This window comes from Hypomesus nipponensis, chromosome 2 (assembly GCF_054491055.1).
Source record: "Hypomesus nipponensis isolate SF chromosome 2, ASM5449105v1, whole genome shotgun sequence".
Lineage (NCBI taxonomy): Eukaryota > Metazoa > Chordata > Actinopteri > Osmeriformes > Osmeridae > Hypomesus > Hypomesus nipponensis.
Genome location: NC_140362.1, coordinates 13,145,001 through 13,166,145, shown reverse-complemented (window position 1 = coordinate 13,166,145; position 21,145 = coordinate 13,145,001). Strand labels below are relative to the sequence as shown.

The 21,145-nt window shown below is 50.3% G+C and overlaps 2 protein-coding genes across 3 annotated transcripts in view; one reads left to right on the top strand and one right to left on the bottom strand.

Moving 5' to 3' along the window:
* The first annotated feature begins 2,598 nt into the window (after positions 1-2,598).
* On the top strand, positions 2,599-6,084 carry LOC146300882 (riboflavin transporter 2-like). 2 transcript variants are annotated; one of them, XM_084706946.1, is made up of 4 exons: positions 2,599-2,892; positions 3,571-4,709; positions 4,894-5,017; positions 5,229-6,084. In XM_084706946.1, exons 2-4 carry the CDS (start codon positions 3,670-3,672, stop codon positions 5,439-5,441), a joined length of 1,377 nt encoding a protein of 458 aa, XP_084563072.1. In that variant the 5' UTR covers positions 2,599-2,892; positions 3,571-3,669; the 3' UTR covers positions 5,442-6,084. The 2 variants fall into 2 exon arrangements, with proteins under 2 accessions (XP_084563072.1, XP_084563064.1); XM_084706938.1 differs by having other exon boundaries at positions 2,599-2,903.
* Positions 6,085-11,721: 5,637 nt separating this feature from the next.
* The window catches only part of LOC146300881 (nuclear factor of activated T-cells, cytoplasmic 1-like), a 56,405-nt gene continuing 46,981 nt past the window's right edge, over positions 11,722-21,145 (bottom strand). Inside the window, exon 10 of the mRNA XM_084706926.1 lies at positions 11,722-13,615. Coding sequence (XP_084563052.1) covers positions 13,560-13,615 — 56 coding nt within the window. The 3' untranslated portion in view covers positions 11,722-13,559. The remainder of the gene's footprint in view (positions 13,616-21,145) is intronic.

The following is a 21,145-nucleotide window of genomic DNA, read 5'->3' as shown; positions in this document are numbered from 1 at the left end:
GTACTCCAGCTTCCTGAGTCACACTATGGGGGTTGGTGGGCTCCAGAAATGCTTGGTTTGAAAACCCTGAAGAACGCCTACCGTCGATTCCTTCCTCTTACTGAACGGCATGCTCTCCACCGAACGTAGCCTTCAGCCTCAAAATGACCCGCGCACACAAACATGAATCGTGTTACAAGACTCAAGCAAAACCCAGCAGGGAAGGATAATAGAGATGTGTTTTATAAACAGTGGATACTCACACACAGGTCATGGGAGTGCCCTTTCTGGTGAGAAACTGAGGGTTAGCCAAACTACTGCACTGTGACTGACTGGACATTGTGTCTTTGTAGAGACAAATGCTGGACTGTACTGACCCTTGTCTAAGCAATTTGATCTGGTTCAGTTTCTCTCTCTCTCCCCCACTGTTCTCATGATGATGAAATGTGATGGAGGAGGAGGCGTAGGTACAACCTTGCATAGCGACAACCTAGTTTACTGTAGCCACAACCTAGCATAGGTTCAATTTAATAATATAATAATAACAAATAATAACAAACAATAATAACAAAGCTACAATGTAGCATACAGTAGTTTCAACTTGGCACGGGTAACACCCAACACATCTACTACCTAGCTACTACACAGCCCTATTCAACCTGCATTATCACAGCAATGGCCAGACAGACCAAAACAAATCAACGTTGCCAAGGGGTCAAGTGCTTCTATAAAGGTTTAGAGACTTATTCCGCTACAATGATTTTGGCAACAAATTAGGGAGAGCAGAGCATAGTGTTTCTCGTTAGGAAACAGCCAAGCAGACAGAGGAACAGGAGGAGCCCCATCAAATATCTTCCAGCCATGCTTCAGGCTTGTTTATCTGACATGGAATGCACTGAACAAAAGCCTCTCCACCCCCACCCCCCCTCCATCCCAGACCACCTCCACACACACATACACACACACACACACACACACACGTTGAACAGGCCAGTGAACAGGATTGAGCTGCAGCAATCCAGTGCCTGAGAAGAGCTCTGAGAGGTAGGATGGATGGATGAATGGATTCATGGATGGATGGATTTCAAAATGTTTTGTATGTCTATTGTGCAACTGTTTGTTAACTGTCATATTAATATGACAATTCACTTCTAAAGGGAATTGTGTAATGTTCATTGACACAGTGTTATAAAACGACGGTACCGTAGAGGTCTATGATTGGCTGACCAATAACGTAGTTTACAATAATTGTGTCAAAACAGTAGGCGTATAGATCAGTTTATGTTCATTTTAACATTGTTATCTAGTTGTTATGGACTTCATGTCAATCAATAGACATGCCAGATGTGCATGCAAAAATTTGCAATTCATGTAAGAACAGGAACTCTTCAATATTCTAGAAGTTTTCAATATTCTAGAAGTTACTGTGGGTGAAGTTGTACTTCCACACATGCTGTGGCACTACTTGGCAGGTGGCCCAAACTAACGTTACCTAACTGGAAATTCCTTGTGGGATTAAAATGTCAAGTCGTGTTAAGTTAGCATAGCCCTAACTAGCATTCAGAGCTCAAACACAGGTCTTCCAAACGGAGAATATTTCTCTGTCATACTCCACCATTAATAACCAGATACGGATGATGTAAAAGTCTGCTTGAGGTACCTATGAAAACATGGGCACGGAGCGTGGGAGGGTTGGTTTGAGGTTCCATTCACCAGCAGAGGGCACTCTCTGAATAAAAATGCTGCTCTCTTTGCAGGGTCCTGGGTCACACCACTCTCTGCTTTGATCCACCAAACAAACCCCTGATAGGACTCACCGGTGTGTCTTGGTAGAACCTAAACAAAACTAGTATCACAGTTAGTCCTTGAGGGACCATGAGAGCTCAGGACAAGGGAAGGGGGGGGAGGTCTGGAGCTGGAGGTCATTGTTCCATGGGTAAGAGGCTGAAGGTCAGTTATGCTGATGAAAGACTGAACACTGGTGCTGCATCTGTGTTATCACACACTGTTTGGTAACAGGAAGAGCCTATCTTGATACAGGAAGTGAAGGTTAGCCACAGGCTGGCATAATCTTCAGTGGAGTGGTGTGGTCTAACGTTCTGTCTCTTTGCTTAATACCGTCAAACGGACCAACACGAAGCACCTGCAGCAGCCCCCAATTCTGAATACCTAATGAGATCCATATGTGTGTGTGCGTGTCTGTCTGTATGGAATAGGCAGCTGCTCCTCTATCTCTCATGTAACTGATTCTTACTTCCTGCTTCAGGGAGAGCCCAATCCAAGGTCATACTTTTTTTGTTGTTGGGGGGGTGGAGAAAAGGGAGGGGCGGTGCTTTCTAGGCTGACTCCCCTCCCCTTTCTCTTCAACCCCTCTCCCTCTTTTCCCCCTTTCCTCCCCCTGCACCCCTTCCTTCTGCCCCACCTCCTCCCTCCCCCTCCTCCCCCTGCACACTGCCCCCTCTCCTCCCCCTGCCACCCCCCCTTCCCAGTGCCCCTCCTCCTCTGGCCCCTCCTCCTCCGGCCCCTCCTCCTCCCCCCACCCCTTTCTGCAGCTGCAAGGCGGGAGAGAACAAAAAAAACTGAGTGTGAGAGAGGCAGAGCACATGGCCGACCGAGCCGCGAGGGATTCATGCGTCACAAGGGAGGGTGGGTGTGTGTGTGCGTGTGTGTGTGTTTGCGCCTGCGCGTCCCCTCCCCCCCCAGTGTCAGGTGCAGACTGGAAACAAGGAAGCGTTACGTCGTGTGAGTGAGTGAGTTCTACGTAAAGATAGTGTGGGAGCCGGTGGAAAGAAGATGAAACGCGCGCGCCGGCAGTCTGATGTAACCGTGACAATGCTTTGAGGACGATACAGGAAGAGGATAAGCGAGAGAGAGAGAGGCGGAAGAGCCTACCCCGACCGTCTCTGTATGAATGTATGTTTAAGGTAGGAACGTCATAAACACTTTGGAGATTTTCCGTCTGTGGACAAGAGCGTGTTACCGGGGGAGGGTTACACAAGAACAAGACAGAGTAGAGGACGAAGAAGAGAGACTGTGCCTTGAACTGGAAACCTGGAAGTTCACTGGCAGTTGATCACTGAGTCATTGCGTCTCAGCTGTCAAAGACTCGGCGGGTTACAAAGCGTGTGCGTGACAAAGGGAAGAGAAAGAGATTATTGTGTGGGTGCCTGAGGGTCTGTTTTCAGAGCAGTGTGTTAGTGTGTGAGAGGTCACGGACGCTGTGCCAGATCAAGGGGGGAGGGGGAGGCGGTCAGGGGGTTGCAGATACAGACATTGGGAGTAAAGGTGAGATATATAAGGTGTGTGTGTACACACTAAGCCTCATGGTCACCCAGGGGACAGCCTGTCTTGAATCAAGGCAGGCATGTGACAGATCAGTGCTTCACCTTCACACAGCTATGGTTGGATGCCCTAGAGAGTCAGGGTCAGTGGGATACAGGCTCGGGCTGCAGTTCAACAACAGCTTTCACAAAGTCAACCGGTTTACCAGACTTCCAACATACGGTTAGCAGGACATCGGATCAGCCCAGTTCGATTGCAGCTATATAATAGAATCCAACCAACATTCTCCGTTGTTCTTTTTGGTTCCAGTGTTCCAACACCAGGGGATTTGACCGATTGCTGGGACCGAGCCCTCCGCCCATCCGTGACTGAGTCCTTTACTTGTCCGTGTCTGAATCCTCCACCGCCATGTCCCTACTGACCCATGTCCTCGCCTGCCTGTTCGGCATGGGCTCCTGGGTGGCCATCAACGGCATGTGGGTGGAGCTCCCCCTGGTGGTGCCGGAGATCCCCGAGGGCTGGTACCTGCCCTCCTACCTCACCGTGCTCATCCAGATGGCCAACGTGGGGCCTCTCTTCATCACCCTCATGCACCGCTTCCGCCCCGGAAGCCTGGACGAGCGGCCCGTCATCTACGCCATCGTGGGCCTGGGCATCGTGGCCACGTTCCTGCTGGCGTTCTTCTGGAAGTACTCCGTGCCCGTAGGGGGCACCGAGCGCAGCGTGCCGCTCCTGGTGCTCAGCTTCCTGCTCTCCGTGGTGGACTGCACCTCCTCCGTCACCTTCCTCCCCTTCATGACCCGGCTCCGCCCCCAGTACCTCACCACGTACTTTGCAGGGGAGGGCCTTAGCGGCTTGGTCCCCGCCCTGGTGGCTCTCATACAGGGGGTCGGCGTGGTCCAGTGCCGGAACGTGACGAGCGCGGCCAATTGGGTGCAAGACAACGCCACGGCGGTAGCCAATGGGGATCTGGTGGCCCACTACCAACCGGCGAACTTCTCGGCGCAGACTTTCTTTGTGTTCCTCAGCGCCATGATGGCGGTGTGCCTGGTGTCCTTTGTGCTGCTCAACCACCACCCGGCCGTGGCCCGGGAGAGGAAAGGCGACCGCTACCTCACCGGCGGCGTGGGGGGTGTGGGCGGGGAGAGGAAGGAGCCGGCCGTGGCGCTGCACCCCTCCGCTCCGGAGGAGAAGCCCATGCTCAGTGTGACGGAGGGCCCCCGGAGGGCGCCGCGGGGCTCCTTCGGGGCGGGGACCTACTGTGGGGCTGAGGTGGCGTTCATTTTTGGGGTGCTGGCGTGGGTGAACGCGCTGACCAATGCCGTGCTGCCGTCTGTGCAGTCCTACTCCTGTCTTCCCTACGGGAACCAGGCGTACCACCTGGCTGCCACCATGGCTGCTGTAGCCAATCCTGTGGCTTGCTTCATTGCTATGTTCCTGCCACTCAGGTCAGTCCTGCTGCCTCTCTCTGAATCCAATATATGACATGTTATGAAATAAGAGTGAGTTGAACTGAATTGAACGGAACCGAGTGGGTTTAAACTGAATTGAACTGAACTGAATTGAATCAGTGATCCTTCTTCTTGGTGAATTTGACTCTTGTGCTGTCTGCTCCCTCTGTGTGTCCCCCAGGTCTCTGGTTCTGATGGGGGTTCTGACAGTGCTGGGGACTGGGTTTGGGGCCTACATCATGGCCATGGCTGCTCTGAGTCCCTGCCCTCTGCTGGTCCACAGCCAATCAGGAACAGTCCTAATCGTAAGACCCTCCCCTTCCTTTCAGTACTGCTTATCACTGGAGAGAACTTCTTCTGTGATTGTTTTGTGTGGAAAGTATGAACAGTAGATGTCATTGTGTGACGTGCAAGCCTAAAGCCAGCCTTCGACTGTTAGAGAGAGGCCTGCCAGTCCTATGTCTCGCTGAGTCATCATGTTCAACAGGTGTGACACGTCCCTCCTCCCTGTTGCAGGTGCTCGCCTGGATCCTGTTTGTGCTGACTCTGTCCTACGTCAAGGTGATCATCGGCGTGATCCTGCGCGACGAGGGCCACAGCGCCCTCGTGTGGTGCGGGGCGGTGGTGCAACTGGGCTCCATGCTAGGAGCACTGTCTATGTTCCCTCTGGTCAGCGTCTATGGACTGTTCAGGTCAGGGGATCCCTGCAACACCAAGTGTTTCCAGTAGAACTGTGGGAGAAACACTTGCACTGTGGCAAACACTGGATGTAGATTCCTGTGTGAGTGTTTCTGTTTGAAGGATTGTTGTGTACTACTGTACCATTGCAGCAAATACTATAAAAAATCCCAGGTGCACTTAATTCCCTTTTAAACCTGTGAAACCAAATTAGCAAAACTAACAGTGCAGTCTCAAAGGTTAAATCAAAACGGTTTCAAATACGTTTGTGTATTTGTTTTCATGTTTTACACCGATCTTCTGTTCATGAGCAACTCAACACTGTGTGTCTCAGTTGTTTTACTTCTACAAACAGTATATTTGTGTTCTATGAAAGCACAGGACCAGACCAGACATCTTGTAAATACTTAAGGCCGCACTACAGCTCCTTCTCTAAAGAAACAATTCCTGTTACTTGAAGTCTAATCTCAAATGTTGTGTCCGAAAAGTAAACTTCTAGCTTGCTTATATGTTACCATAGTAACTGAAACAGTGCCTTATTTTAAAACTGTCTAAAATGTTAGATGTCAACTGCTAAATTATTTTTTGTATCGTTTACAATGTTTCTGGTTACATGGTTTAAAAAAGTTGCTTCTTTCGATCATATGCACTATGATGTTACATACACGTCATGTAAATAAAGACAGTCAATGAATATCTGTTTTAGTGTCTCTTGCTTACCAAAAAGCACGCTTAGATTTAACATAGACACAAACCTTTTAAAACTAGAAATCACTGCACGTTAGGCCCATGCATTGAGATGATTGCATTGCAAAAGACCTCTGCATATGTCTCAACTGACCTTCACAAATTGCATGCTGTATCATGTGACAGAAGCAGACCCCGAAATACATTTGGGATCTTTAAGCATTTTGATCAACTGTCCACTAGATGCTGCTAGAGGATAACAAACAATTGTTTGAGCTGGCTGTTCAGATGAATGCCACACAAGCTCTGTGTGAACTCTGACCCTCAGACAGATAGACAGTCTTACCCAATCCTAACTTTGAATTGTCAGAAAGGTTCTCTCGATTATTCACTCAAAGGAAATGTAAAACCGATGTCCTCATTTCGCGGATGCTTTTTTATTTAAAGTGGCGTACAGGACAGGGGGGATTTAAAACTCGGATCTCTTGATCTTTTGACAGTGCTCGAAACACTGAGGTGCCTCCTCTTTTACTATCTGCCACTTTCTCTCCTTCCAACCCCCTCTCTCTCTCCCCCATCCAACCCCCTCTCTCTCCCCCATCTAACCCCCTTTCTCTCCCCCACCCAACCCGCTCTGTAGCCTACCTCTCCACAGGTCTCTTGGCTCGCTCGCCCCATGCGAACGGCAGACGCCGCGATCGTAATTTCAACTCGAACCATATGAGAGGAAATGCTAAGCCCGCGCCGTGCTTTAACGGGCCGACATGGGATTGGAGAATGCAGAGAATGATTGAATTTTGCGCGAAGGCCAGGAACGATCAGGTCTCGTCTGGCGTTATGCAATGAACCATTCCCCCCGCTCAACGCGACGTCTGCTGGAAAGGGGGGGGGGGGGTGGAGCGGGGGAAAGAGAGGGGAGAGGGGTGTTGGAAAGCTCGACGTCTGGACCAGAGAAAGAGGAATCTGTCTTAAGCGATTCAAGACGACAGAAAGAGAAAAGCGCAGGCTTACGAAATGAGCCAAATGAGATCCGCTTCAACCCCTTCAAATGGATGGGACCGCAGCCGACTCCTTTTAATATTGCTAAATGAAGCTTTTTACATAGCGATGCCTGACATCCTATATTTCCTGGCCTTAGAAACCATATGGATCGCATAGGAACACTGGCAGGCCGTATTATTCATATGATTATGTCATGTCTGTTTCCTCTCCCCACCTGTCTGGCTGCCCTATGAAAGCATCATGAGGAGAGACCAGCCAGTTCGAGGTGTCAAAACCAGCTCTCCGTCCAAATACGTATAAAGCACCATCTTGGAGAACTATTTTGTGTCAATTGGAGCCTTGCGCAGAAGAAAATGCCCCTCTCCGAATAGCCCATTACATTCATTTAGATCCTCTGGCTCGCTTGTTTCTTGAACAATAGTCAAAGTAATCCAAACTTTAAGAGCCCCACACTTAGCAAGAGCACTTAGCAAAAAAGAAAAGCTTTTATGATAAAACATTCATATTGAACAGGAGAGACAGGTGATCTTCAGAGAGAACGGGTTGTCTTGCGGTTAGGTCTAGATTGGGTTGAAATGGATGGTTGGAACCCCTCCCCGCACCCCCTTCCTGACCCCTCCCTGCACCCTGTCCCAGGCATCTCACCCGGCACCTCTCCCGCCCCCCCCCCCCCTCCCCCTCCCCCACACACACACAAACACACACGCACACGGCCTTCAAAGGCTCTGTGAACACAGTACTCAGCTGATACGGCGGGTCACTTCGCACGCAGTTGGGATGTGGGGAATCTGTGTGTGTGTGTGCGCTTGTGTGTGTGTGTGTGCTTGTGAGGAAGCATGTCTGTGTGTGTGTGTGTGTGTGAGTGTGAGAATGCAAACCGTGGGGATTGAAATTGAGCAGAATGTCCAAGCTGAGGTCAGCTGGAGGAAATGCCTTCGTGTTTATGGGCTCGTCTAAAACACACACTCACTGCCCTCTGAATTCTCGAACCAGACCGGGCCCAAGGCCGAGTCCCAAAACCACCCACATCTCTGCTAGCAGCTCCTCTGCCGGTCTGCAGGCGCACCCTCCAGCGTCTCCACGAGTATGGGTGAACCACGCTACACAGTCTCCCTCCAACCGTTGCCGACACTACGTTTTGGCAGGAGGAGCTCATCTTTGTCGGGAAGACTATTCACACGGGGCGCGCGTGTGTGCGTGTGTGTATGTGTGTGTGTCTTAAGGTGAGGGGGGGGGGGGTCACCGAGAGTTCATGTAGAACATCCATTAGCAGCCTGAACGTTCACTAGATGACTTCTCTAAGAGGAGGGAGATTAGCCGCGCCAAAGACAAAGACTCCTCGCACCTCCTTGGGCCTCTACTCTGCCAGCCGGTCAATAACCCTTTAGGTGGAGGAGATGGACGTCCTCCTGGCCTCCGGATGCACCTCACTGGAAGAGAAGCGCCGGGGGAGATGGGGATGGTGCTGCTGGGAGGCGCCTAAAAGCCTCCAAAGATGAGATCGGCCCTGGATTCCATCCCCAGCGGAGAGGCTCTAACGTGGGGAGGGGATAGGGGCGGCTGGTGGGTGGGTGGTGGGTGGAGGTGGGGGCAAGACGGAGGGAGAGGGAGAGAGGGAGAACGTCTGAAAAGATTTTAGACTGTACCAGACAGAAAGGAGGAAGCACCTATCTGACCCCTTCTGATTGTTATTGAGCTTTCAGGAACAACAGGATGGATCCACTGTGTTATAGTCTGCACACTATTTACTCAAACACTCAGCTGTCTGCACACTACACACACACACACACACACACACACACACACACACACACACAGAGCTGTCAGAACACTAAACACACCCAGTGGTCTGCACCCTACTATCATAACTGTATGCATGCTACACACACACACACATACACCCACAAACACATTGAGCTGTCTGTATGCTATACATGTATACACACAGCTGTCTGCATACTCCACACATATGCTCAGACATGGAGCTGTCTGTAAACTACAGTACACACAGTTGACAGGTCTGTTTGTAAATTGTCAATATTCACACACATCTGTCTGCACATGAAGCAGACACACAGGTGTGTGCTGCGTGAGTAATTGGCTTTGTGTGTGTGTTGATACTAACACTGCACACACACACACACACACAAAGCCAATTACTCACGCAGCACACACGACACCCACAGAGGTGTGCACACAACTCTGCACACAACACATCCCTCGTTGCCGTAGGTTGACCTGCATTTGTCATGAACGAACGTTCATATTTCTCAACATCCTCGCATCAACCCTCCTCACAGCGTTGCCTCATGAGAAGTCCAAAGTAGATAGTCATCATCTGAAACTCAGACGATTCCCAGAAAACCTCCTATCTAATGTCATGAAGATCTTCACTCCGGGGTCACCCGCCGCTTGCGTGGAATGAGGGAGAGAGCCATAGCATCAATGAAAGGATCCAGGCCTTATTTTCTCCAATAAACAGACGCTCTATACGCTTTTGACTTTGAGGGTGCTCGAGTACTGCCGTGTGTGCCCCTCTCCCTACGTTTATGAATCATCTCAGGATCGTTCACGCATCACAAAAGAGAGACATAGTGAATCAGGCTGAATGGTAGCAGATGGCCATTCTGATGGAGGAGGGCTTTTTCCCCATCTGGGACATCTCTCTGAGTGTCTGTTAAAGAGCCTGTTAAAGTGGGATGTGTCTGTGTGTCTGTAGTAATGTGCATGTGTATGTCAGAGGGGTCAACGCTGGCTCTGCACACCTGTGGATGGACCCACACACACACACACACACAGAGACAGGCACACCTGTGTGCTCAGATGTGCAATCACTCATACACATGCCCACGTGCGCACCTCCCCCGACACACACACACTCACTCACACACACACGCGCATTAGCACACACACACACACTCAGTAATATCGAACCTGCACAAATCATCACTCCCCACATTCATTATCGGAACAACATTTTCTATGTATTTTCCATTTGCCTTCCAAACAAAAACATCAAATAGAGCATTAGCATGAACTCTGACAATATGGCCAAGAGATCAGGCCTGGCTGCATCTCCTGAAGAATCGGCCCTTCATCTTTCTGCAGGATCCCCGTATTACTGCCCTGTCCTCAGTTTACAACCTGCAGATGGCTGGAGAGGGGAGGGGAGGGGAGGGGAGGGGAGGGGGGGGGAGGGGAGGGGAGGGGGGAGAGGAGAGGAGAGGAGAGGGGGGGAGGGGAGGGGAGGGGAGGGGAGGAGGGGGAGGAGAGGGGAGGTGAGGAGAGTAGAGGGGAGGTGAGGTGAGGGGAGGGGAGGAGAGGAGAGGAGAGGAGAGGAGAGGAGAGGAGAGGAGAGGAGAGGAGAGGAGAGGAGAGGAGAGGAGAGGAGAGGAGAGGGGAGGGGAGGGGAGGGGAGGGGAGGGGGGAGGGGAGGGGAGGAGGGGGAGGAGAGGAGAGGAAAAGATGAAGAGGACATAAAAGACAGAAGAAGAGAAAGATAGACCCCAGAACCAGGCAGTAAATCTTCTCCTGAGTGGGGCAGAGAGGCAGGTGAGGGGTGAGGGTGGTCTCCGGAGAAACACGGCGCGTGCTACGATCATTATCCTCCTCGTCCTCCTCAACATCATCAGCCTGTGGCTCAGGATGTTCTCTCACCTTTCCATCCAGAAACGTCTTCGACGACTAGTTTGGGCTGAGAAACGGAGACGGAATGCTGGTGTTTCTGTAGATTGGGGCCCATGCTGGACCTGGGGCCCCCGTGTGACTGTGCCAAAGGTGATCGCAGCCGGAGAAGGATCTAGGTGAGCGAGGCTGCCAGGAAATAGAGGCGTGACTCTGTCTGTGAATAGCATGTCTATTTTGGGCTTTGCCATGGGTGTAGAGGGGAGCTCCGCCCAGACCTGCCTTCTGTCACCATGACGATTTGGAACTCTGGATGGAAAAAGTCTGGAGGCCTGGCAGGTGGTTGCACAGGGAGGGCACTCTCACACACACTCACACACACACACACTCTCACACACACTCACACACTTTTCTGACATGTTATGATCCATGACGGTTTATAACCTCCTCATATGTTCATGGGAACACGCCAAATTCCGTGCCCATCCATGTAAAAACTCTGTACTATGATTGACTTAGAGTCCCACTTGACTATTTCTGACTTTATTGGGTTTGCAGGGTCAGGCAGTACCAGAGCCTTCCACTAGGGGCAGCCTGGACAATCCTAGACCTGACCAGAGTTGGAGTATAGAAGGGAATATAGCACAGCCATATGGCCCGTGTATTGAGAAGGACAGAAAATTCATTCAAGATGCTCTGGTAAAATAATACTACTTTGGTAATTGGGCCAGTATCTTTGCAAGAGAAAAATTGTTTCAATGTTGAGGGTGAATTAGATATCTGAAAATGTTATGTCATTCCTGAGAAACGTAGAAATAAAACATCAGATGATTTCTGTTAATGATTTGTGGAAAACTGATTTGGGCTTTTATGGTGGGAAACATAGATTGAGACATTAAACAGGAAAGACAGCAATAGGAAACAGCGAACACAAACTAACTTCTTTATAAAATATCCAATTTCAGGGTCCAACAATAAACCCCGGTCCCAAAAAATAAAATAAAACACAACTGCTCTGTCATTTTTCAACTCTCATTTATTAAATCATTTTGGAGAACACACATTGAGTGTAAATAAAAACATCATTTCAATGTCCATAAATATTTCATATTAAAGAGAAAAATGTGTTCTACCTTGCGCCTTTACAGGAAAGCGTCAGAGATACAGTCTTGTTTGTAGCTGAGCAAATGAGTAAGGCACGGTATAACAGTCATTTACACGAAGGCGTGCCACCATCAAACTACCTAACCAAGCTCAATCAGACCCTTACATTAGTACTGTGCATGCAGAGATAAAAAAAACAAAAAAAAAACTAACATACATGGCTTATACATACGGTTGACGTGACAACAGATAACGTGACGCGACGGAGAGGAAGTGACACGGGAGAGCCCTTGGTGAGCTCCCATCATGCAGACTAGATTAGGGATCCTTCCTGTCTTTACTGGCACAGGTAAAGGATCTTCTGAGGAGGGGTGGTCATGGAGACAGGGGATCTGGTGCCGTTGCTATTGTAAAGTGCATTCTGTATTGATGGGGCCTGTGACTGGCTCCTGGCAAAACAGAGGAAGACTAGGAGGAGAGACCCTGAGCAATAACTTCACCAAGGGTAAAAATCCGTTGGTATGAAATAGATCAATTATTGCCGGGTTTGCAAGGCGGACCCCAAACCTCCCTCCATCTACACTATCTTACACCAGCTGGGAGAGGGGAAGGGAGGGGGGGGGGTCATACAAAGATTGTCATACACTCAAATCAAGTTGAAATAAAGTTTGATTTGATTCAATTCATTGTGTGCATATTTACAAGCCAAGTCTGTGCAGAGCAGGCGATGGCTCTGTCCCTAGTCCAGATGTGACTATGTGGAAGGCTCTAGAAAAGGGCAGTGAGAACGACAGTTCAAAGCTTCTAGCTCTGGGTCTCTTTGGATGGCCGTCTGCCATGATTGCCTGAACGCTGCTGAGACTGCTGGACGGAATGATATAGAAGGAGGAGAAAAGTCTAGGCACTAGGTGACAGGAGGAAAGGAAAGGGCACAAAGAAAGCGCTATAGACTGGATTACAATAGGAAGACTGTCACGTTAAAGAGCAGACTGCATATTAGCTTTAAGGCATAGATAGAAGTACATTTCAAATACATAGTAGCAACAATAATTATAACAAAAAAATAATAACAATAATATCATACATGACATTCAGTATAAATGAATCTGATAATAAAAATTCCAATACGATAAATCTAATCTATTCACATGTCCCTATATATTCCAGACACTTTTCCCTGTAAACCTAGAACAGAAAGGATTCCAACAATATAACAATAAAAAATAAGCTGGCTGATATCAAACTTGACTGATTGTCATTCATGGCAAGTGAAGTGGTCTTATAAGGCATGGCTTGGGGCAGGCTGTGCTATGATTGGGCAGTAGGACCGGAGTGGTCAATTCCATTGGCTAGTCCAGACATTCTGAAGAGTGTCCAAGAATAGGGGGGGGGGGGGGTCGAGGGGTTGCTCTTCCCCCGGGTAAGGATAACTGTCATTTAAGGCGTAAAAGTAAAACTAGTCTCCTCAGGTTTATGAGCCACTTCTAAATAAACTCCTCAACAATAACCTTTACGGACGTGGACAGAGATGTGAGCACGGTTTTTGGTCACTGAGGGTTAATGTTGCTATGCAACGACACACGGGTTGTGGTTAGGGATCCGAGGCAAAAGAAAGCAGGGATGTATGAATGGACAGACGGACGGAGGGTGACAGGTCTGCGGTTTTCTGGAAGCTTCTTCTCTGATAGCTCTGCTTGTTGGTCCCCTGATGTGTGTGTGTGTGTGCGTGTATGTATGTGTGTGTGTGTGCTTCTACGCATGAGTATTGACAGAGATGCTGGACAAGTCGTTCCTGATGACCTCGTTAACTGTGGAGACAAAAGCAGAGGAGAGACAGAATAAGTTCCCAAAAGTCCCAAACTGCCAAACGTCCAACGTTCCTCTTCACCGTGGAACATATGGACAGGCCGCTAAGAGAAAGTGAATCACGTTTGGTCAGGTACACAATGTTTCAAGTGAAGAATACGGGTTTTCCTTGAGGCCCTTTTTAACACATAGTCCACATACACACACGCGCGCGCACACACGCACACCCTTAAGTCCCTCGCTTGTCTTTCCTGTTTCTAGTTCCTGTGCCCGCGCGTTTCCCACACTCTGAGCAGACAGACAGTCGTCTTCGCCACTATCTGCTGTGTGCTTTGGCACAGGGGGCGGAAGAGAGCGACGGGGGCAGGAGCCCCTGGGCATCTGGACTGGGAACAAACAGGAGACTCCTTGTGACTCCGTTCCCTTATGATAGGACACAGACACGCACACGCGCACTCACGCACATAAAAGGCCGGTCGCTGATCCTTAGTGAGGTCACAATCTATGGAATGGAGCCAGCACGTCCACCCACGGTTCCTATCTGGGTGTGTGTCCGTGTGTGTGTGCGTGTGTGTGTGTCCAGGGCATCTCAGGTCTTGAGTCCCTATCAGCTCCCCAGGCCCCAGAGCCCTCTGCCCCCGCACACACACACACACACACCGCTTTGCCAACACACAGAGTTGAATCAGCCTATCTTGTAGTTTGCTCCCCCGCCCACCCCCTCCACCCACCCGCGCACAAAAACACAAACAGGGTTGGGGCTCCCCTCTCCTTCAGGAGAAATTCCCATTGGAAAATCTCCACCTGAGCCAAGGCTACAGGCTGTTTCCCCAACACCCCCCCAACACCCACCCCCCTACCCCGCCCGGGGCTACACAGGCATTTACACGCTGGGGTTATTTATAGCTCCGTTTCAGCAGGACAAAAGAGAGCCTCGAACGGGTGTCACAATGAAACCATCATACTTTAATGTCAGTATTCATCTGTTGGGTTCTGAGCAAGCATCCTGCGGCGGTCACACGCACGCACGCACACTCGAACGCACACACATACGCACACAAACGACGGGAAAGTCCTCACCACAACGCGACAGCAGGCAGGCAGCACCTTTCGTGTTTTCTCTTTTCCTTTCCCTCCTCTCTCTCTCTCTCTCTCTCTCTCTCTCTCTCTCTCTCTCTCTCTCTCTCTCTCTCTCTCTCTCTCTCTCTCTCTCTCTCTCTCTCTCTCTCTCTCTCTTCTCTCTCTCTCTCTTTCTCATCCAACTCTCTCTCTCTCTCTCTCTCTCTCTTTAACCCCCCCCCCCTCCCCTCTCCTCCTCTTTTCTCTCAGGCTGTACAAACGGCCCCATGTGCTCGCCCACATCTTAACCGCCAGGTTGTTTTGCTGCGCCCTCGCTAACTAATACTTTCCATCGGCGGGGACCAGGAGTTTCCGCGATGATGAGAAGAGCGCTGAGGTGTGTCGCTCGTCAGCGTCGCCTCAACCCGCTGACAATTACCCTGAAACAGGATGTGGCAGAAAGAACGCGACAGAACGCAACCACAATAGCGGGACGTAGTCCGGTCCACCAGAACACGCCACGGTCTAGCAGAACAGTCACAAATGGCCATGGCCTTTTACGAGTTGCGTTTATTGTTTAGTCATTTTGACGGAATGGTCGTTATTGACATCTGGAGACAGACTCGCAGGTGCCTGCCAGACGATGTCGTCAAAGATCAGGGGTGGAAGGTCGGCAGAGCATTCTTCTGTCATGACCGAAGACTGGTCACACGTGACAGACCTTCACTCCACCTTCATCTCACACCAGCCTCTCTCTATCTGTCTCCTTCTCTCCTCCCCTCCCCTCCCCTCCCCTCCCCTCCCCTCCCCTCCCCTCCCCTCCCCTCCCCTCCCCTCCCCTCCCCTCCCCTTCCCTTCCCTTCCCTTCCCTCCCCTGCAGACTCTCACCAACTTCCACAAGTCCACTTTTGAGCGATGGCACGGCCATCCAGTGGGATGAGCCGAGCACCTCATTGGCGGCCACCTCCCCACCGCGTGCGAGCCGTCTACCGCACACACGACGCCTCAGGAAAGCATGGAGAATCCTCAACGACCACAGAGCCACCCCGGCTCTAAAACTGTCCTCGCCGCCGTCGTCCGGCAGACGTTTACCGAAGCGTCCAGCCACGGACAACAGACTCTGGAACGTTTGCTCCCCACAGACTATCAGCCGTCTCAACCCACGACATGACTCCTCTTTATAGTAGTAACGATTCGGGTGAACAATAATAACATACCACTGTGATATACTGCCGCACAGTAAATCTCACTGACTCGGGCTTTCTCCTCGCACGATAAAAGGCCAATCCTAACCCTATCGAGAGAACATCGCGTTCGGAGCGCGAGCCGGGGCCGTAAATCACGTTGGAGGTGTTGCGCAACATGGGAGCAGCCCGTCGTTTGGGAGCGTGAAGCGGCCCGATCAGTCCGTCAGCACCCAGTCCCTGGCCATCGGGCTCAACTCCCGTTGACGATTACGTCGCCAAAGCTGCTAGAGGATTTCTGTCGCGGTTCCCGACTCCATCTGTCTGACATGTGACGACGGGGCTCTTCCTCGATTCACGCGCCGATGATCAGTCTTTCCAACCTGCCTGACGACCTACTTGAAGGGATCGGAAACCGTACAGACAAGCATGAGCGCAAGCAAACTTGCTCTCTTGTATGTGTTTTTTTTTCCTCTTCATGACGCATTTTTGGACTTGTACTCCGGAGCGACTTATAGTCCGGAAAATACGGTATGTGTTAATAAGGCTACAGCCCCATGCGCAGCCTTACCACAACGCGCGGACGAGGAGGAGGGAGTGCACGTGAGAGCTTGAGGATGCGAGGAGAGATGAGGCTGGGGGGGGGGTGAGGGTGAGGCTATGACAGGATGATGGGGCGGATGTAAGAGTGCGGGGGTGGAGAGGAGAGGAGGAGAGAGGACGAGGGGGATGTTATGACAGGAGGAGGATGATGGGTTCCTGATTAAGACTTTGATCAAGACTGATCCCGGGCCGGAGAGAGGTCCATCAGACCTCTGGAGCTATTTGGAACCGAATATCGGGTTATCTAATACGGACCAGGAGCATTAGGACTTCATTTGGGTGAGGAAGAAAGAGAGAGAGAGACAGAGAAAGAGAGAGAGAGAGAGAGAGAGAGAGAGAGAGAGAGAGAGAGAGAGAGAGAGAGAGAGAGAGAGAGAGAGAGAGAGAGAGAGAGAGAGAGAGAGAATGGTGATTGAGTTAGCATAGTGTTTGAGTTCAATATCAGGCCTGGCTCACACTGAGAGGAGGGCATGCGGTCAGGAGAGGAGGAGTTAGGGGGAGGAGTGGAAGTGGGGAGTCGAGCCTTAGGAGGCTTCTACACACACCCACACACACAGGGGTGATCTGCAACGACCTGGCAAGATGTGAGCTCCCAGACCTCCCCTGAGCTCAGCTCTCTGATCCTGAACTCTGACCCCGGCCTTGTACCGGAGGCACAAGCCCCAGGGGGGGGCACTCCTTCCTGAACCACTCTCCCTTTCGCACTGAGAGAGAGGAAGAGATAGAGAGAGAGAAAGAGAGAGAGAGAGCGAAATAAAGAGAGAGGGAAAGCGAGAGAGGGAGAGAGAGAGAGAGAGAGAGAGAGAGAGAGAGAGAGAGAGAGAGAGAGAGAGAGAGAGAGAGAGAGAGAGGGCGAGATAAACAGAGAAGGAGAGCGAGAGAGAGAGAGAGAGAGAGAGAGAGAGAGAGAGAGAGAGAGAGAGAGAGAGAGAGAGAGGGGGGGGGGGAGGGCGAGATAAACAGAGAAGGAGAGCGAAAGCGAGAGAGAGAGAGAGATACAGAGAGAGAGAGAGAGAGAGAGAGAGAGAGGGCAGTGCCAGAGAGAGCTAGAAGGGTGTGAGAATCACATGGGGGGGGGGGGAGTGAACACTTCCTCCTCAAGGCTCTGGGCCGGCGGGGACAGAGAGCAGAGCTTCCTCCCATTGTGTCCTTCTGCCTCCTTACTGCCGTGGAGGAAGCCCAGATGAGTCACCGAGCTCATCTAGGTAAACACTGATAAACATGGACATGGATACGCACACACACATAGACAAATTCCTTACTGACCATAGCTCGGTTTGAGGCTATCGAGACGCCCATCTCCCACTTCACACAATGGTGCTTGAACAACGACCCACAAGACCAAAGTAGAGTCCTCGTTAATTCCTGTTCATGAACAATTCCAGCAGCACACACAGACCAGGCCACAACTCCACCTGCATCATCAATGACGCTGGTGAGATGGTGGAGGGTTAAGTTCCCTGCATCATTCAACAAAACACTGCGGTAATATGGTAAGAGCCATGCAGTTACGTATGTTGGTGTCGGTTGTATCTCTGTGCTGTTATCTCTGTGTGCATATTGTATCTGTGTGATCTACTTGTTTGTGTGAGGTTCTGTACAGATGGTGGCAACTTGTTTCCTTGAAAATTACGCATCGATCTTCTGTATGTTCGCCCACTCACTCATGCAGTACAGACACACACGCTCACACACATTCACGCACTCGCTTATACCGACACACACACGCCTAGACAGAAAACACACTAGTGCTGTCGAACAATAGAAATATTTAATCGCGATTAATTGCATTAATGTCGTGGTTAACTTGCAATTAACTGCACATTTTTGTTATTCTAAATGTCCCTTGATTTCTCTTTGTCCCATAATTCTTTCTCATTTTAATGCTCTTATCAACGTGGTAAAGTGGATCGGATTGCTTAGTGCAAATGTTCTTTTTTTAAATTGAAAACAACATTGCAATCGCCCTGCTTTGAAAAGGGGGTGGAGAATTTGCATCAGCTGTGTGCTTGGCCATCAAGTGGTATTTCAGACTGAACGTGCTGCGATGATAGCTCAGCTCACAATGACAAAACGCACAGATCACTTTGGTCTTGTCAATGGAACCATTTGGCAACTCTTTCAAAGTAAACTTTCCATTTAGAATCTTTTGGCATCCATTTCGGCGTCTCGTGCTCGCCATCCACTCAAAACGATGCTTTAGCCTACTACTCTCAAGCCGGCTCGCAAGCCCAAACAAGTGTGTGCGGCATGTCTGTTGCTTTGTTTCCGGTCTAGCAAGATCCGGTGTGGAGTTGTAGTTTTTCTAACGTCAGTAGGTGTTGCAAGAGCATGTGAAAAAAACGACAACGTTTGCTAGGCCAAAAAGAACGTTAATTTCACGAAAAATGTACGCCGTTAAAATGGGTTTGCGTTCACGCCGTTAATAACGCGTTTAACTGACAGCACTAAGAAACACACATGCAGTCGCGCACAAACAGATTAGACACACACATGCAATCTCCTACACACAGGCTCCCTGACACATTCTGACAGTGCAGCAGTCCATGAGAGAGTTCAGTCTGTAAACATTCTCCAAGGGTTCGGATTGGGCTCAAACTCCACGCACATCCGAAATTGATTTAGCGAGGAAGCGGAGTGCGAATTTGAAGCAAGCAAAGACAGACAATTGAATTTCCTGCTACATATGACTTTTGTTTCCCCCGCAATATCAAATCTTCTCCGGGTTTCGGCGGAGACGCTAAATGGCCAATCAGCCGCCCCCGCCCACGCACGCCGGAGATGGCGGGAGGGAACCACTTCAAGCTGCCGCACTCTAACTCTCATCTGAGCTGACACTCAGGTCAAGACCACACACACACACACACACACACACAGAGAGATGCTTTGGAGACCAACAGAGAACACACTGCTCACAGGGAGAAAGGTTACACTGCCCTAACATGGATTTGGAACAGATCCATCCATATACTAGATCTCTGGAATGGAGTGCAATTAAGAGGGGGAGGAGGGGAGATGGTGTGGGTGAAATCCCTGATATATAAGGTGCTTGATGCTGATTACAATCAGTAGACCGGCTATTAACTTATTATATGTTCATTTATTTTGACTTATTCATGGATAGAATGTGTTCCTACTGAAACCTATATTGCGCTTTGATGACAGTCACAGTCTATGATGTAGCATTCGCCTGATTGAATAACGAACACCTGTCGGCTTATCTTCTTCCCCCTTTCTACTCATTCTGTCATCTGAACCTTAATGCCCCAGGGAGACTTTGCTTGTGTGTCTAAACTGACCATTTTTATGTTGAGGCATTTGCTGAAGTCTCTGTCTAATCAACTGGTCGTTCCAGTAATACTTAAGAATGATTAATACAATCCCAGAACCTAAACTGATAGTCACCATTCTAGTAGAAACAGTCTAGTCTTCAACAATGGAGAGATAGAGAAGGAGAGAGATGGAGAGAGAGAGAGTTTGCAGCAAGTCCGAGAGCGGGGCTAGGGTTTTCCAGGGTTTTATAGTCTTCCCTCCAATGGCAGCTGTTGAACTCTGGGAAGCAGCCAATCAGCTTACATCGTCGCCAAGACGTAAAACAATAGTAAAAGCTGGAGACGATAGACAAAAAGGGAAGATGGAAAGACAGAGGGAGGGAGGGAAATGGAGACAAAGAGTGAGAGAGAGATTTATGGTAAGCAGAGTTCTGGGAGTCTGAGAGGCTGTGAGGGAGTCCCTGGGTCATCAGGAGGAGTTTCCCCCTCATTGGAGACGGCACACACACACACACAAACACACACACGCACACATACACACACGCACACATACACACACGCCGGCCACTGCTGCCGGCTCATCCCATCTTTCATTTCTCCGTCTGCTTCAACTCTTCCCCCTCTCCTTCTCTCCTCCTCCAGACTCCGATGTGATATCTTTCTCTCGCTCTCCTCCCGTCTCTTCCACTCATCTTCACTCTCCACCTCCTTGGCTTCTCTCTCGTTCTCCGTCTGCTCCACCCATCTCCATGTCTTCACCTCTCTCCCGACCATCTTCACCTCCCTCTCCCTCTCTCTCTCTCTCTCTCTCTCTCTCTCTGGTTTACTGTCCCCTCTCCTTCTCTCCTCCTCCAGACTCCGATGTGATATCTTTCTCTCGCTCTCCTCCCGTCTCTTCCACTCATCTTCACTCTCCACCTCCTCCCTCCTCCTTGGTTTCTCTCTCGTTCTCCGTCCGCTCCACCCATCTCCATGTCTTCACCTCTCTCCCGACCATCCTCACCTCACCTCTCTCCTTCTCTCTCTCTCGACCATCCTCACCTCACCTCTCTCCCTCTCTCTCTCTCTCTCTCTCTCTCTCTCTCTCTCTCTCTCTCTCTCTCTCTCTCTCTCTCCCTTCCTCTCTCCTCTCCCTGTCGTCCTCTCACTTCCTTTCCTTCCCAGCGGGCCGCGGGTGTGTTCGCCCCGGGCTGGTCTCCGGGGGCGACGGGGGAGGTGTTTACACGGCTGGAGCCGCTCTCAGGTGACCTCCTCTCCCCTCCCCAGCAGTGACGAGAGCAGCGCAGCGATCGCAGCCCTTCTGCATCTCCGAGTAAACAGCTATTGCGCAGCATAACACCCCTCAACCACACTCTGATTTTGGCTGATCGACTCTGCTTTCGGCTGAAAAAACACTTTGAGAAGAACAAGTTGC

Excerpts from the sequence above, each read along its gene's own strand:
- LOC146300882 (XM_084706946.1), top strand. The coding sequence starts at position 3,670 with ATGTCCCTACTGACCCATGTCCTCGCCTGCCTGTTCGGCATGGGCTCC. Across the intron at positions 4,710-4,893 it reads GCTATGTTCCTGCCACTCAG|GTCTCTGGTTCTGATGGGGG; the intron begins GTCAGTCCTGCT and ends TGTGTCCCCCAG. Across the intron at positions 5,018-5,228 it reads AATCAGGAACAGTCCTAATC|GTGCTCGCCTGGATCCTGTT; the intron begins GTAAGACCCTCC and ends TCCCTGTTGCAG.